This window comes from Phyllobates terribilis, unplaced genomic scaffold, assembly GCF_046119375.1.
Source record: "Phyllobates terribilis strain yellow unplaced genomic scaffold, ASM4611937v1 Scaffold_3__8_contigs__length_932513732, whole genome shotgun sequence".
Classification (NCBI taxonomy): domain Eukaryota; kingdom Metazoa; phylum Chordata; class Amphibia; order Anura; family Dendrobatidae; genus Phyllobates; species Phyllobates terribilis.
The window spans coordinates 682439289-682456494 of NW_027362763.1; the positions used below are offsets into that span (position 1 = coordinate 682439289).

A 17206-nucleotide genomic window follows, 5' to 3' on the forward strand; every position below is an offset into this window, starting at 1 on the left:
CCTGGAAGTGGATGGTAGAGAAAAATTGATGAGAGGTTGCAACGCAGGATAGTCCGGATGGTGGATAAGCAGCCTCAATCAAGTTCCAAAGAAATTCAAGCTGTCCTGCAGGCTCAGGGTGCATCAGTGTCAGCGCGAACTATCCGTCCACATGTGAATGAAATGAAACGCTATGGCAGGAGACCCAGGAGGACCTCACTGCTGACTCAGAGACATAAAAAAGATAGACTGCAGTTTGCCAAAATTCTTCTGGGAAAGCGTCTTGTGGACAGATGAGACCAAGATAGAGCTTTTTGGTAAAGCACATCATTCTACTGTTTACCGAAAACGGAATGAGGCCTACAAAGAAAAGAACACAGTACCTACAGTCAAATACGGTGGAGGTTCAAAGATGTTTATTGGTTGTTTTACTGCCTCTGGCACTGGGTGCCTTGACTGTGTGCAAGGCATCAGGAAACCTCTAGACTACCAATGGATTTTGGGTGGCACTGTAGTGCCCAGTGTCAGAAAGCTTAGTTTGCATCCTAGGTCATGGGTCTTCCAGCAGGACAATGACCCCAAACATACGTCAAGAAGCCCCCAGAAATGGATGGAAAAAAAGCACTGGAGAGTTCTGAAGTGGCAGCAATGAGTCCGGATCTATATCCCATAGAACACATTGAGAGATCTTAAAATTGCTGTTGGGAGAAGGAACCTTCACAAAAGAGAGACCTAAAGCCGTTTGTAAGAAGAGTCCAAGATCCCAGCTGAGAAGTGGAAGAAGCTGATGGTTAGAGGAAGCGATTGATTGCAGTTATTTATTCCAAAGGGCGCAACCAAATATGAAGTTGAGGGGGACAACAGTTTTGTCAGGCCCATTTTTGGGATTTTGTTTGTCCAATTTGCATTTTTTTCCTCTTTTTCTTAATACCATATGTCTGCATTCTTTTGACACTACATGGCTTTATTATCTTTACATTATATGGTGGTATTCTTTTAAAGCTATAAGGCTGTGCTATTTATCTGCTATACGACTGTATTATATTAGCACTATATGGTTGGACGATCTATACCCTGTATGATCTTTCCTTTTTGTAGCGGTATTATCTTAAAGGGGTTGTCAGAAACCTATCTCTATGACTTACCCTCCCCGGCTCCAGAGACGACTCTCCGCTGCTGTCCTGGTCTCTGTTGTTTGTCTTAATATTATTTAGCATTATTTTGTACTATATGGCTACATTAGCTTAGCACTATATGGCGGTAGTATCTTAACACTGAATGGAAGTATTGTCTTAGCATTATACGGCTGTATTATCTTAGCACTATATGGCTATTTTCTTAATATTACATGGCAGTATTATTACAACGCCATAAGTCTGTATTATCTCAGCACTATATGGCTATATCATGTTAACTACATGTCGGTATTATCTTAGTTTAAATTCCCAGTAAAACTGTTCAAAAATTGCTTTACTTTGATTGTTTCCTGTGGCTAAAACCGAGGACAATAAACAGCCCCCTTGCATCCCCTCTTCACCTTGCGCTGCTGTGCTGACCCCAGGGTTTTTCTGTTTGTTCAACTTTGAGTAAAGTAGTAATAAAAATATCTACTTTTTTCCCCCCTGGAAACCATCAACAAGCAGCTGATGTCCGATGTATAATTCTGTTTTACAGGGAAATGTCGGCCATCTTCTTCCCGGCGTCCATCTAGGAGTCCAGGATGCTTAATAATCAGGGATTTGTGCCGCCTTGGAAGACCCCAATATTTTATACCACCGCTGCGATGAATGATGCGACCGCTGCTCTGGCTGGATCCGTGGATTTCTCGCCATTTACAACAGACGCAATGAAATATCACAGAAACGATTTATTAAATACAAAAGAAAAGTTTCCACATTCAGGATTCAGTTTAAAAACATTAAAAATCACAAATCCCATGCGCTACTGACGTGAGGGCCGTACAAAACGCTATATACAGTTATATGTACACCGGGCAGCTTGGATACAGTACCACCGTACAGCTGAGAGCTTAGATACACTGACATAGTACAGCTGAGAGATTAGATGCACTGACATAGTACTTCTGACAGCTTTGATACACTGACATAGTACAGCTGACAGCTTAGATACACTGACATAGTACAGCTGACAGCTTAGATACACTGATTTAGTACAGCTGACAGCTTAGATACACTGACATGGTATAGCTGAGAGCTTAGCTACACTCCTGTAATACAGTTGACTGCTTAGATACAATGCCATAGTGCAACTGATAGCTTAGATACATCAACATAGTTCAGCTGTGAATTAGATGCACTGGCTATAATATACATATGAATTTAGATACACTGCTGTAATACAAGTGACAGCTTAGATACATTAAAATTGTATATCTAACTGTTTAGATACACTACCATAGTAAAGCTGACAGTTTAGGACACTGCTATAGTCTATTTTACAGCTTAGATACAATGCCATAGACTATCTGACAGCTTGTATACAGTGTCATAGTAAAGCTGTCAGCTTAGATACAGAGCCATAGTCTATTTGGCAGTTTAGATACAATGCCATAGTCTATATGACAACTTGGATACAGTGCCATAGTACAGCTGTAGGCTTAGATAGACTATGGCAGTGTATCTAATCTGTCAGCTGTACTATGGCACTGTATCCAAGCTGTCAGACTATGGCATTGCATCTAAAATGCCATATAGACTATAGCAGTGTAGACAAGCTATCATATCCCAGCTGTCAGATAGGCTATGACACTGTATCCAACTTGTCAGATAGACTATGACATTGTATCTAAACTCTCAGACTATGGAAGTGTACCTAAACTGTCATATAGACTATGACCATGTATATGACAGCTTAGATACACTGCCATAGTCTGAGAGCTTAGATACAATGTCATAGTCTGACAGCTTGGATAGTGTCATAATTTATATGACAGCTGGGATACGATAGCTTGGCTACACTGCTATAGTCTATATGGCATCTTAGATGCAATACCATAGTCTGACAGCTTGGATACAGTGCCATAGTACAGTTGACAGATTAGATACACTGCCATAGTCTATATGACAGCTTGGATACACTTCCATAGTACAGCTGACCGATTAGATACACTGCCATAGTCTGAGAGCTTAGATAGAATGCCATAGTCTATATGACAGCTTGGATACAGTGACATAGTACAGCTGTCAGCTTTGATAGACTATGGCAGTGTACCTAAACTGACAGCTGTACTATGGTACTGTATCCAATCTGTCAGACTATGACATTGTATCTAAGCTCTCAGACTATGGCAGTGTACCTAAGCTGTCATATAGACTATGACCGGTGTATCTGACAGTTTATATACACTGCCATAGTCTGAGAGCTTAGATACAATGTCATAGTCTGACAGCTTGGATACAGTGTCATAGCCTATCTGACAGCTGGGATATGATAGCTTGGCTACACTGCTATAGTCTATATGGCATCTAAGGTGCAATACCATAGTCTGACAGTTTGTATACAGTGCCATAGTACAGCTGACCGATTAGATACACTGCCAAAGTCTGAGAGCTTAGATACAACGCCATAGTCTATATGGCATCTTGGATACAATGCCATAGTTTGACAGCTTGGATACATTGCCATAGTACAGCTGACAGATTAGATACACTGCCATAGTCTGACAGCTGGGATCTGATAGTTTGGATACAGTGCCATAGTACAGCAGACAGCTTAGATACACTAAATGTTCCTTAAACTACAGAAATATAATAGAAAACCAGAATTGTAATGGGGAAAAACTGCAAAATCCATGTTATAAAAAACCCTCAGAAATTTCATTACAATCCTGTCAAATCTGCACTTTTTCACTGTGTGAATTCGGCCTTAGATGCGGATAGATTTGCCTTAGATACACGGCTATAGATCCCATGATGACTATTGGTCACGGGACGATCCCACATATCCACCATTATATTTGGGAATGTTGGGCAGTACTGTGAACCAGCAACCAATCACAGCGCAGCTTTCATTTTGTTAAAGCAACATAAGGAGTGAAAGCTGCGCTGTAATTGGTTGCTTTGAAGCCATGGTGACGCCCAGGACATTGTGCTCGCATTGTTCCCGGCCTTCCCCACATCTCGCCGCCTGGTACCAGACCTGACACATCCGCCATTGTGTCCGCAAGGGACATTCACTCCACGCAAAGCTCATGGGAAAGCGACTGCTCCCCACCGTCACCCAGTGACAGGAGCCGCCGCCTCCGCCATGACCTCAGTCCAAAATATACACCCAGAGCAGAGGAGCGAAGAGAGGGAGAGACTGCATCTAATGTAGACACAGGATGGGATTAGATACACGGCTCAGCAGGCAGTATCACACAGGATGGGATTAGATACACGGCTCAGCAGGCAGTATCACACAGGATAGGATTAGATACATAACTCACCAGCCAGTATCACACATGATAGGATTAGATACATAACTCACCAGACAGTATCACACATGATAGGATTAGATACACAGCTCAGTAGACAGTATCACACATCATAGGATTAGATACACTGCTCAGTAAACAGTATCACATAGAAATTGCTAAAAGGCTACTGAGCTATGTATCTAATCCTATCCTGTGTGATACTGTTTCTTTAGCTGGTGTATCTAAGCCTCTCAAGTGCGATACTGTCATCTTAGCTATCCAAGCCAATAATTTGTGATACTGCCTGCTGAGCTATGTATCTAATCCTATCCTGTGTAATGCTGTGCCCTAAGCTGGTGTATCTATGCCTCTCATGTGCGATACAGTCATGTCAGCAGGTGCATCTGATCCTCTTATGTGTTATACTGTCTGCTGAGCTGTGTATCTACACCTCTCATTTGATTCTATTTGCTGTATCTAAACCTTTTGTGTGCTGCTATCTGCTGTATCTAAACCTCTCCTGTGCTGCTATCTGCTGTATCTAAACCTCTCGTGTGTTACTATCTGCTGTATCTAAACCTCTCGTGTGCTACTATCTGCTGTATATAAACCTCTCGTGTGTTACTATCTGCTGTATCTAAACCTCTCGTGTGTTACTATCTGCTGTATCTATCTCTCGTGTGTTACTATCTGCTGTATCTAAACCTCTCGTGTGCTACTATCTGCTGTATCTAAACCTCTCGTGTGTTACTATCTGCTGTATCTAAACCTCTCGTGTGCTACTATCTGCTGTATCTAAACCTCTCGTGTGTTACTATCTGCTGTATCTAAACCTCTCGTGTGTTACTATCTGCTGTATCTATCTCTCGTGTGTTACTATCTGCTGTATCTAAACCTCTCGTGTGCTACTATCTGCTGTATCTAAACCTCTCGTGTGTTACTATCTGCTGTATCTATCTCTCGTGTGTTACTATCTGCTGTATCTAAACCTCTCGTGTGCTACTATCTGCTGTATCTAAACCTCTCGTGTGTTACTATCTGCTGTATCTAAACCTCTCGTGTGCTACTATCTGCTGTATCTAAACCTCTCGTGTGTTACTATCTGCTGTATCTAAACCTCTCGTGTGCTACTATCTGCTGTATCTAAACCTCTCATTTGATTCTATTTGCTGTATCTAAACCTTTTGTGTGCTGCTATCTGCTGTATCTAAACCTCTCCTGTGCTGCTATCTGCTGTATCTAAACCTCTCGTGTGTTACTATCTGCTGTATCTAAACCTCTCGTGTGCTACTATCTGCTGTATCTAAACCTCTCGTGTGTTACTATCTGCTGTATCTAAACCTCTTGTGTGTTACTATCTGCTGTATCTATCTCTCGTGTGTTACTATCTGCTGTATCTAAACCTCTCGTGTGCTACTATCTGCTGTATCTAAACCTCTCGTGTGTTACTATCTGCTGTATCTAAACCTCTCGTGTGCTACTATCTGCTGTATCTAAACCTCTCGTGTGTTACTATCTGCTGTATCTAAACCTCTCGTGTGTTACTATCTGCTGTATCTATCTCTCGTGCGCTGCTATCTGCTGTATCTAAACCTCTCGTGTGCTGCTATCTGCTGTATCTAAACCTCTCGTGTGTTACTATCTGCTGTATCTATCTCTCGTGCGCTGCTATCTGCTGTATCTAAACCTCTCGTGTGCTGCTATCTGCTGTATCTAAACCTCTCGCGTGTTACTATCTGCTGTATCTAAACCTCTCATGTACTGCTATCTGCTGTATCTAAACTTCTCGTGTGCTACTATCTACTGTATCTAAACCTCTCGTGTGCTACTATCTGCTGTATCTAAGCCTCTCATTTGTGATACCGTTTCCTAAACTGATGTAGAACTAACTTTAGTTCTTATATTGCGTTTAATCATCTTTTTTTTTGAACAACCTGGAGATGAGGCCCCGGTCGCTCCATGACTCGGGTACGACTATTCTGGGTGTCACCTCACCTGCACGTCTTGTACATTGTTACGCGGGTCGTTACATTATTATGACCGCCATCTTTAAGTTACAACGTTGCCCTCTGATTGGTTGAGATGCATCTCGGCTGTACATCACACCAAAAAGACCGTGCCCATTGGAGAGAGAGGATGTGCCTGTATACACAGGGCCGGCTCCAGGTGTCTGGGGGTCTTTGGATGCCTTTGGGTCCTGCGTCACAGACCATCAACTGCCCCGGTTTGTTATAATGTCATAATAAAAATGTACACTTGAAATTTTTGCTAAATTTTTAACAAAAGTCTGTTTGACAGCAAATAGAATTAACCTACGGGTTTTATGGCCAAACCGAGAGCGATGTTCTGTCCTGTACCCCAGGGACGTACAAATATCTCATATTTACAAGAAAAAACAATAAAAATTCCGGATCTTTACTATAGAAAGTTCTTTTGGAAACACAGAACATTCCAATATATTGGCTCCGAGGTCCATGTGAATAATGGCTGATGGACGTTTCCTTTGTGTCCTAAGGTTTGAGGATTCAATAAATGCCGAGGGCCATCACGACCCAAATGATACCGAGCCACACTCCAAATCATCATTGAATTTCTATCTCTTTCACCAATTAGTCCATACACAATCATGGAGTACAAGGAATGGACGTCTTGTGGGGGGAGGGGAATGGACGGCACCAAAATGTTTCCGAAAGTGAGTAGTGATACTGAGGCTACAATGACTGTGGGGGCAGCACGGAAAGTTCCTCCATGGTTGTTGTAGGTTCCAAGCGACCAACCTGGTATCTGTCAGCACAATACTGGTCTCCGGTATGGACATCCGCCATTGTGAGCGTCCTGCTCCGTGTTTTCTCCATTAATTTACAACTGTTCTAGAAAAAGACGTACGCATGGAAAAATGTCTCTGACCGATCCGACATGATGGATGTCGTGGTTACAGCTGCTGGGGAATGCCTTGTTCCTTATAGCCTGAAAATAAGAATATAAGAGGATTACTTTGGAAATGGTATAGATAGATACACTAGATAGATAGATAGATAGATAGATAGACAGACGGATAGATAGATAGATGATAGATAGACAGACGGATAGATAGATAGATAGATAGATAGATAGATAGATAGATAGATAGATGTCCTCAGGACACAGATATAGCTGAATATAATGGTGGAGCAGGGAACCAACAGGTCCTTCCTCTACCATTGAGTCTGTGTAAAGACAGAAAGTCCTGCAGGGACTTTTGGCCTCCTGACTGGCAGTGGAGAATAGGAGCAGAACACAAGCAAGGTGTGCTGGGTGAAGCTATGGTACTGGTTTAACATAAAATAAAAATTGCCATGTGTGTTCCTTTTTCTTATCATTCACAGTTACGAGGTAAGACAAAAACCATTGCCATTGCTCTTGGGCCCGCTGATAATCGGATCCACCTCTTTGTATACAGGATAACCCCCTATATAAGACTCTGGCCACCTACCTTGAGAGACTGTGAAAGAAGTGAAGCAGGGATATCATCAGAGACAAGCATGAAAAAGAGGAGAAAATATGGAAATTAAGAATACAAGCAAGGGAAATCAATCACTTACTCATGTAAGTCTATAAACTGGGGACCATGCTGCTAAGTGTCTTGTCCCAGGACCCATCTCCGGTTGATCACACAGGCCTTCAGTCACTTCTCTCTGTCTATTCAGGATCACACTATCCACTGCCTCTGTCTTCACTCACGTCAGGGACACCCACGTCACGTGGCTCTACTGACTAGGGTCTGCTTCTGTCACAGGCTGGGCCCTGTCTAACTTCCTGACAGGAAATTGTCTCTGTCCCTTCACTTTAGCCCCTCCCACTCTAGGCTAGTCCCAAACATTGACACTAACTCTCCATACTGTTGGGCAGAACATAATACCAACACTAATAACGCATATCACAATCCACAATATAAGATAAGATAAGATATACTTTATTTATCCCGGAGGAAATTGCGGTATCACAGCAGCAGAACACAGATCTCGAACATGACACATATGATAACATAACATTTGGAATGCTTTAGACATTGCTTTTCAGACATTTGTTAAACACCCCCATAGCTGTTGGAACAAACGATCTCCTGTATTTTTCCTTTTTACACCTTAGTTGTATTAGGCGATTGCTGAATGTGCTCTTCTGTTTCGCAAACAGTTCATAAAGCGGGTGTGTGTTGTTGCCCATTATAGCTCTGCACTTCTTCTTAATCCTATCCTCTACCACCTCTTCAAAAGTCCCAAGCTGTAGGCCCACCGTCGCGCTAGCCTTCTTGATAAGTTTGTTGAGCTTGTTGGCGTCAGCAACACGCACACTGTTACCCCAGCAAATTATTGCCGCAAAGGTGGCACTAGCCACAATGGATTGGTAGAACACCTCAAGCATTTTGCCACACACATTAAAAGACCTTAACTTCCTTAGGAAGTACAATCTACTCATCCCCTTCTTGTAGACCTTCTCCTTGTGGCACTTCCAGTCTAGCTTGCTATCCAGGTAAATCCCCAAATATTTGAAACTGTCCACCATCTCCACATCCTGACCGTCAATGGTAACAGGTAGGCATACCTTCTTGCACCTTCCATAGCTCATCACCAACTCCCTGGTTTTCTTAACATTTAGTTCTAGATGGTTAGCCTGGCACCATACTACAAAGTCCGCAACCACCCTTCACCATATATATACCATAACAGTATTCGTGTTCACGATGGGGAACGTGGGCAGTATGTCCATCTCCTTACATTTCCCCCTTCTTTAATGATGGCCGTCCTCGGCCGTCTGGAATCTGAAAGGCACCAATACATTTTACCGCACACAACATATGTTAGACATTATTGAGTCCTTTTTTTTTTCCAATAGCAACACAGACCCGGTCCTACTTGGTTAGGACCCTGGAACCGCGACCATCCAAGTCTTTTTTCTCTCTAACCCAGCACCTGTCGGGTTGATTTGGCCCGTTTTAGCAAGGGCCCTAAATCCAACACAACACGGCAAAGTCTGTCCCTTTAAGGATAGCCCTTTATGTCAATAGCACCGTCCATTGTCCCCCCATCAGTCCTTAGGATGGGGAAACTGTTCTTTTACTTCACTCCTGTCTACGAGACAGGCACACAGTCTCTTAGGGGCAACATTCATCCTGGATTGGGCTCAGTCCTTAACAGAGAGGGGTAGAACCCTCACGCGGCTTCAACGTCTCTCAATCCAGTAGGTGGAAGGAAGCACACAACTAACACTAATTAACAGACAACTCCAGCCATCCATGGCCATTACTGCAGGGAGTCCCAGACACGTGGGTCATAGATCCGCTAGAACTTTAGTCCTCCATCAACGTTAAGCTGCTCTCGTTAAAGGTAAAACTTGCACAACATGGGCTTTACCAACTTCTGACTCCGTTTCTTCTGTCTTTAACTGGTCCTCTGCCGACCTTGCTCAGACCAAGGTCTTCCCTGGCCCTGTTTTCTGCACGTACACCACCGAATGATTATCTTGGGCCACATAAACTGTGGTTGGGTTTGTCACAGTGACCGGCAGTCCCGTAGTCACTCTATCCGCAGCTCCTAACCCCTTGTCAGAACTGTGGAAGCTTCAGGCTGTCTCCTTGCCCTCATCCTCTATATGTGCCCTCGGACATGATGGAATAAGGGTTCTCACGCTGGTCACCTTTGTTCTTCAGTCCTGAGCTGCGCTGTCACTGACTGTTCCTCTGCTTCTGGCCCCATCCTTACTCGGGAGACAGTCACCGCATACCATCCCCGTGGACCATCTGTGAGCAGGTGACTTGAATGCAACAGCGGAGACACCAGGAGGAACAACAATCTACTGTTATTTAACAGATTAATGTGAACTAAAATTGTTGTTGGAGGAAGATTATCCAGAAACAGTATTCGCAAAATCAGATAATGAAGCAAATAATTATATATATATATATATATATATATATATATATATATATAAACTGAGAAAGATAATGAACAAAATACAATGAGGGATATGTAATGCACACAGGGGACTACAGTCCCATCTTATCCTAGCAGGGAGGTAGAGTGTTAACTACTATACTGGACAGTGGCAGTCTCTAGTCTCTAGGAATCTGGGCGGCTTTCTGGCCCCATCAGAAACTGCTGCTCTGACTTTTTGGGAAAGTCTATCAACTCTTTCTGTGCTGCCCTGGCTTCGGCTGGGCCCCCTCTGCTCGTGCCCGGTACCGTATGTCTCTGCCGGTAGTGACAGCTGGCCGATCCAGGTGTGAATCCCTGGCCGAGTATCCTCAGGGCTCCTGTGGCACTTGATCGCTGAAGCTCTTCTCTTGGGCCTGTATCGACAGGAGCTGATCCTTGGCCGCTGACCCGCGTCATCTGGGCTGGGAATCTTGATTGGTGTTGTTCGTCTGGGTCCCACTGATACACACGGCTGGGGACAGCTATCACAGCTACAGGGGCTGCAGCAGCACTCGCAGTCTCTTCCTCCAGCGCATGCTGGCTTTTTATCACCAGGGAGGGCTTCGTTACTATCACCTGACCTGGAGCACTGACTGAATTCGTCCCCCCTGCAACTTCTCTCTCCCTGATCAGTTCCACAGGGTTCTGTTCTGGTCTGGAAACCGCATGGTATGGCAGCGTTTTATCTCCGGTGTTCCGTACTCCTACACGTCTTCCTTGAGGAACTGAACCCACTCTCTGGGCTGTAAGCTTTGGACGTGGGAGGGGACCGCACCAGACGGAACGAGCATTCACATAAATGGTGTGTTTAGTGCGCTTCTCCTCCAGGAAGCCGTACCCTCTTCCTCAAAGAACAGGACTATTCCTCTTGTCATGACCAAATCCTCACCTCCAGGACCGTCCAGCCAGGCCTCCACCCATTCATCTCTTTTTTCTTATCTTGGATCACGCTCGCGATCGACTGTGCTTCACCTATATTAACTGTCTTCGCAGGAATAGGCGTTGTTTTGGGGGGCAGTAGGAGACTGGAGACCGGAATTTGGGCCTTTAGGGCTTACAGTTGCTTGGCCCTGCCATGGGGCGCAAGCCAAGTCGGGGTAAGGGGCCCGGCCTCTGACTTCCATCCTGCAGGATGGATGTCCCTCCACAGAGGGCTTGGTGACCTTCTCCGCCGAGCCACCCGGACTTTCCTCTCCTTCAGACCACAAGCCTCGAGCTCTTCTGTCCCAGCTGTAATCAAGGCCAGAAATGGCACCTCCCAGAATGATGCCTTCTCGTGTGACACCATCAATCTACTGTATAAGGAAGGAAGCGATCGCTCCCTCCATGGAGTCATCCTTCAACCTCTGCCTCACGACGCCCATCAAGTCCCGCAGCCAACCATGGCTTCTTCCTCCATTGGACATTGGACTGAGCATCAGATCTTCTCTCGCCATCACAACTCTTCACTCTGTCACCGTGCTGCTCTCTCAACTCACAGTAGACTAATGGTGCCGTCGTTCTCACTGCTCGGCGTCCTATGTCACTGCTTTGCCTTTCACTGGGTGGGGTTCTCTTCGGCTCACCATCCTGTTTGGTCTACACCTCTGCCCGTTTTCCTGGGTCACACCTCACTGGGCGGGCCTTTTCCTTCTACTTCACTTTATTGAGGCACGTCCTGCTGCGCGCTGGCACTTCCAGATACGACAATCCCCTCGGTAGAGGGCTGGATGGTTCTTGGCACCCTTTCGCACCTTCCATGCCCTCGATGGGCAGGACCTTCTTGTACTACTGCGCCAATATCCGCCATTTTAAAATTCATACAGACAGCGTAACGGTTGCCATTCTTCATGCAACTAGAGTCTTCCCCGCATCCCTTCATTCTTCCTGGTGCGAGACTTGATCCTGCTGACTACGCCAAATGTAACATGGCACGGGGTGGTAACCATGGTAGCCATCCATCTCCTTATAAGTGCACAAGGTCCATACATACATGGGGGGGTGGGGGGGAAGACCAAGACAGGCTGCACAGAGCCCGGACTCCAACCCCATCCATCACCTAGACCGGAGGTAGTGAGCCTGACCTCCCCTAACATCAGGGTCTGACCTCACAAATGCTCTTATGGATGAAGGGGAAAAAATGCCCAGACACCTCCAAAATCTTGTTGACTCAAACATTCAGCTCCCGCTCTTGTGGAAGGGATTTCTACAAGTTGTTAAAGTTGAATAGGAATTGATAAATAGTGACAACCAATATGGCCGCTATCGCAGGTACCTGGGAATATAGATATATGGCGGCTGCCTTGAGCCTCCAAGTTCTCAATCGCTGCGCTGCTCATATCATATGCGTTGCGGAGAGAGCGCTGTTTGTGCTTCGTCTGACAGAGATAATTACTTGAAGACTCCTTGTAATTAGCGGTAATCCGGTTATCAGCAGCATTAAGGAAAGTGCTGTCACATCACCGCGTGTTAATTGCCTTTTTTCCTTTGCAGGAAAGTCGCGCACATTACAGGACCGGATCTCGGTTTACAGCGTTCATTTACTCCAAATCCGAGCGATCATGAGCGGACGCAGCGAGAAACAGCAAAACGTATCCGAGAGTGAATGTTGTGATGCTTCATCGACTTTTAGGAGAGAATCTATGGGAAGACGTGCCGTGCCTCTGGGGGGCGCTGTGACAGGGAGGACCTTTATAAATGGACTCTCAGGGATGATGGCCATTGCTTTGGCCCTTTTAGTAGATTCGAGGAGGAGTGCACACATTGAGATCTGGGATACATTTACTTTGGGGTCCAGTCTGAATTTCTATGTGTTTTTTAACTTATTTTGGGTGGTTCCATTTTGATTTTGAGGTTTGGGGTCTTCTTTTTTGTTAGGGTTTAATCAAATTTATTTTGGGGTCTGAGTGTAAGGTATTTATCCATTTTGGGATCTGTATTTATTGAGGTCTGGGGTCCATTTATTTCAGGGTCTGGTCTAGAGTCTATATTTGTATCTCTGGTTTGGGGTCTGTATTCATATTTGGATTTTGCATTTTAGAATTTGGGGGTCTGTGTTTATTCGGGGCCCTACTTTGATGTCTTTACTGATTTTGGGGGTTTAATTTCTAGGGGCTTTTTTAGGGACTGCTCTGAATTTATTATGGGGTCTACTCTGATGTCTGAATTTATTTGAGTCTGTACTCATTTTGGGGTCTACAGATATTTTGATGTCTGGGTTTTATTTCTTTTGTAGTCTGGTCCATATTCTGAACTTACTTGGTGGTCTGGAATCTGTGTTTATTTGGGGGCCTGCATTTTGGAGTTTGGGGGTCTGCTTTTATATTGCGGCCATAGTATGAGGTTTGTTCTTTCGTGGTTTGGGGTCTTTTTTTTAGGATCTGATCTGAGTTTAATTTGGGAGTATAGGACATGTGTTCATTTTGGGCTCTAGGGTCTATTTGTATTCTGTGGCTCTTGTTTGGCGGTCCATTTCAGAGTTATATCGAGCGTCTTTTTTTGGGGGGGGATCTTAATTTATTTTAGGGTCTGGCAGCCAAATTTACTCAGAGTTCTGCAATTCAGAGTTTGGGGTCTGTACCTATTCTGGGTTGTTGCTTGTATTTATTTTGAGGTCCAAATTTACTTTGGGATCTGGGGTCTGTAATTCATTATTTGGGGTCAGTATCTGTTTCGGGTCAGCATTTACTTTGGGCTCTATACTTATTCTGGAGTCTGAATTTTCTTTGGCTTCTGTATATATTTTGGATTCTAGGATGTAAATACTTTGGTTGGAGGTCTGTGTATTGTTTTGGGGTCTCGTCTGATCCTATTTCTATTTTGGGGTCTAGAGTTCATATTTATTCTGGGGTCTATATCTTTTCGGAGTCTGAAACAACTTAGGTCTGTATTTATTCTGTGATGTGCAATTCGGGGTCTGGGAACCGTATCACCTATTGAGGGAATTCCGTTTTTATTTTGTGGTCTGGGGGTCCATATGTTGGATTATATTTTGGCTCTGGTCTGGGGTCTGCATACCTTTTGGTGTCTTTATATATTTAGGGCTGTGATCTATATCAATCTTTTCCCACTTATAACCGGCTTCTCAGAATCTCCCTCAAATTAAGTAATATTTTAGTTTATTGGGAACAACAGCTCTGGAGCACAAACTGCTGATCTAATGAGCTTTATATCGTGCATGCCAACAGGATAATCTAGGAGTTTCTGGTATCTTTAACATTTATCACAGGACTACAAGTCCCAGAATTCTCTTCCCAGGGCACGCTGGGACTTGTGCTCTTTTCGCAGTAGAGATGCCCGTAATCTGCCAAAAGACAAGATGCTGGAAAACATTTTTTTTTTTAAAAGAATTAATCTCCTGCCGTACCTTCTCTTAGATTTATTGTCATGACAACCAACATGGATGAAACAGTGTAAAATTAGATCTCTATGTTTGGTGGATCGCGTCCCCCCCCCGCTCCGGCGCTGGGCGGCAGCGAATAATTCCCAGCATTGATGTCAGAGACGGGATGTTACTGAATCCGCAGGAATGAGAAATAAAAAAAAAAATAAAGTCGAGGCCAAATACCAAGATTTACCCCCAACTAGACTACGATATGTCCCAACTCATCAATTTATTGCGGGGAGGGTCTGACTACTGAGGACCCCAAGCAACCTCAAGAAATGCCTTGCTAGAATGCAGCGGGGGTGGCACATGTTCACCCCTTTAATTACTGCCAACCCAGCAGCCTCTGATCATGCACTGCAGTGGTCTACCATTTCTTATGGTCGTGTTCATCCTGAGCCACCTGATTCACGAAGAGCAATATTGGACAGCGTTTAGTTATTAAAGTCTAGGCATAACTGGCTGCAATTATAGGGCCCAACAGCCGAGTGACAAGGGCAGGGCAAGGATTATTAAGGGTATTATTCCACAGGGTTCAGGTCTCATTGTTTGTGCATTTAATCAATTTACATAGTGGGTATAGCAGGGGAGACTCTTTTAATCAACATCTAATTGACTTTAGTACAATAGGCAATTAGCATAGTAACAAACACCATTGTTTTACCTGGAGTCACTGTCCTTCCCAGCCGAAGAAACACATACATTCACAAGTCAACGCAAACAGTTGAAGATCGCGAGCCCCAATGCAAAATCTCCAACAGGTCCCCCTACTATTACGGGTCTTTGGTTTTTTTGATTATGGGCCAAAATAACCTTCTTGAACTCTAGGGCTCTTCTGCACCCATTATAGTTACACCCCTGGGCCTTATAAATTCCTGCACCAGTCCCCAAAATTGCCAGCTGCAATGTCGTTATCAAAACCCACAAAACTGTCCCCACAAATGTCAGATAAATTATCCCTCCAAACCCTGTGCCCCCGCAAGTGCCAGTGTGTATACACATAACTACAGACTGGAGCAGCTGGCATAGGAACACAATGAGCCCTAGAATCCTATACAAATAATATAAATAAAACAAAAAGAATTCTTATTACGAAAACAAAGCAAAAAATAAATAAATAGAACCTCCCACAGAAAAAAAACTGGAGTAATATTATTGAAACAGGAACAAATAGAATAAATGAATCAATAAACAAAATACAATATATTTTTTATTAAAAATATAGTTATGAATATTACAACCATTCCTGCCAGCAGCCACCACTAAGGGGAGCTCCAACCTACATATTTATAAATCTAGCATTAAGTGCAATGGAAACTGTATTAATTTGTATGTAGTGAGCTCCCCCTAGTGGTGGCTGTATAAATCTGTATGTAGTGAGCTCCTCCTAGTGGTGGCTGTATAAATCTGTATGTAGTGAGCTCCCCCTAGTGGTGGCTGTATACATCTGTATGTAGTGAGCTCCCCCTAGTGGTAACTGCATAAATATGTATCTAATGAGCCCCCTTAGTGGTGGCTGTATAAATGTGTATGTAGTGAGCTCCACCTAGTGGTGGCTGTATAAATCAGTATGTAGTGAGCTCCCCCTAGTGGTGGCTGTATAAATCTGTAGGTAGTGAGCTCTTCCTAGTGGTAACTGCATAAATATGTATCTAATGAGCCCCCTTAGTGGTGGCTGTATAAATCTGTATGTAGTGAGTTCTCCCTAGTGGTGGCTGCTTAAATCTGTATATAGGGAGATCCACCTAATGGTGACTGTATAAATGTATGTAGTGAACTCCCTCTAGTGGTGTCTGTATAAATGTGTATGTAATGATCTCCCCCTAGTGGTGGCTGTATAAATCTGTATGTAATGAGCTCCCCTTAGAGGTGGTTGAATAAATCTGTATATAGTACGTGTGAAGACCCGGGGTCTTTCGTGGACGTAATACTACTCAGACAACACAGGGTGAGGGTAAAACAGCGTGGCAATACTTTATTGAACCATCAAACAAACAAGAAAAACATAGAACAGTCCCAGCAAATACCCAAGATGGTACAACATTACAGTCTCACCCTTCCGCTGGCCCGCCGGGAATAGAACAGTTGTGACTTTGGGACTTCCAAGGCTAACTACCTCAACCAGTGGCGGGTCCCCACAGACAGGAGGTAGCAGCAAGCTTAGGAAGCTGACAGTCCATCGAGATACAAGGCCAGGAGACCCAATGGTCCCACCTTGGCATCTCCAAGAGTTTCCATGGGGCCAGATGATCGGCTGGTCCCAATCTGGCTTCTCCGAATGTCTCCATGGGTTCTAGGTGACTGGAGGGTCCGACCTGGCAACCCCAAATAACATCCATGGGGCCAGGTGACTTCATCGTCCCAACCTGGTCTCCCCAAATGTATCCATGGGTTCTCTAATAGTTAATGGAGCAGATACATATCCTTCCAGTCAGGGTCTTGTACCCTTAGGCTGGAATCATGTAGAATCCAAATCTGTGTCTCTTTGGATGAAGC

The 17206-nt window shown here is 44.2% G+C and overlaps 1 protein-coding gene across 1 annotated transcript in view; it reads right to left on the reverse strand.

Moving 5' to 3' along the window:
- Positions 1-1831: 1831 nt before the first annotated feature.
- STUM (stum, mechanosensory transduction mediator homolog) overlaps positions 1832-17206 on the reverse strand; it is an 81101-nt gene continuing 65726 nt past the window's right edge. Inside the window, exon 3 of the mRNA XM_073671838.1 lies at positions 1832-7363. Within this exon, the coding sequence (XP_073527939.1) occupies positions 7329-7363 (35 nt within the window). The 3' untranslated portion in view covers positions 1832-7328. The remainder of the gene's footprint in view (positions 7364-17206) is intronic.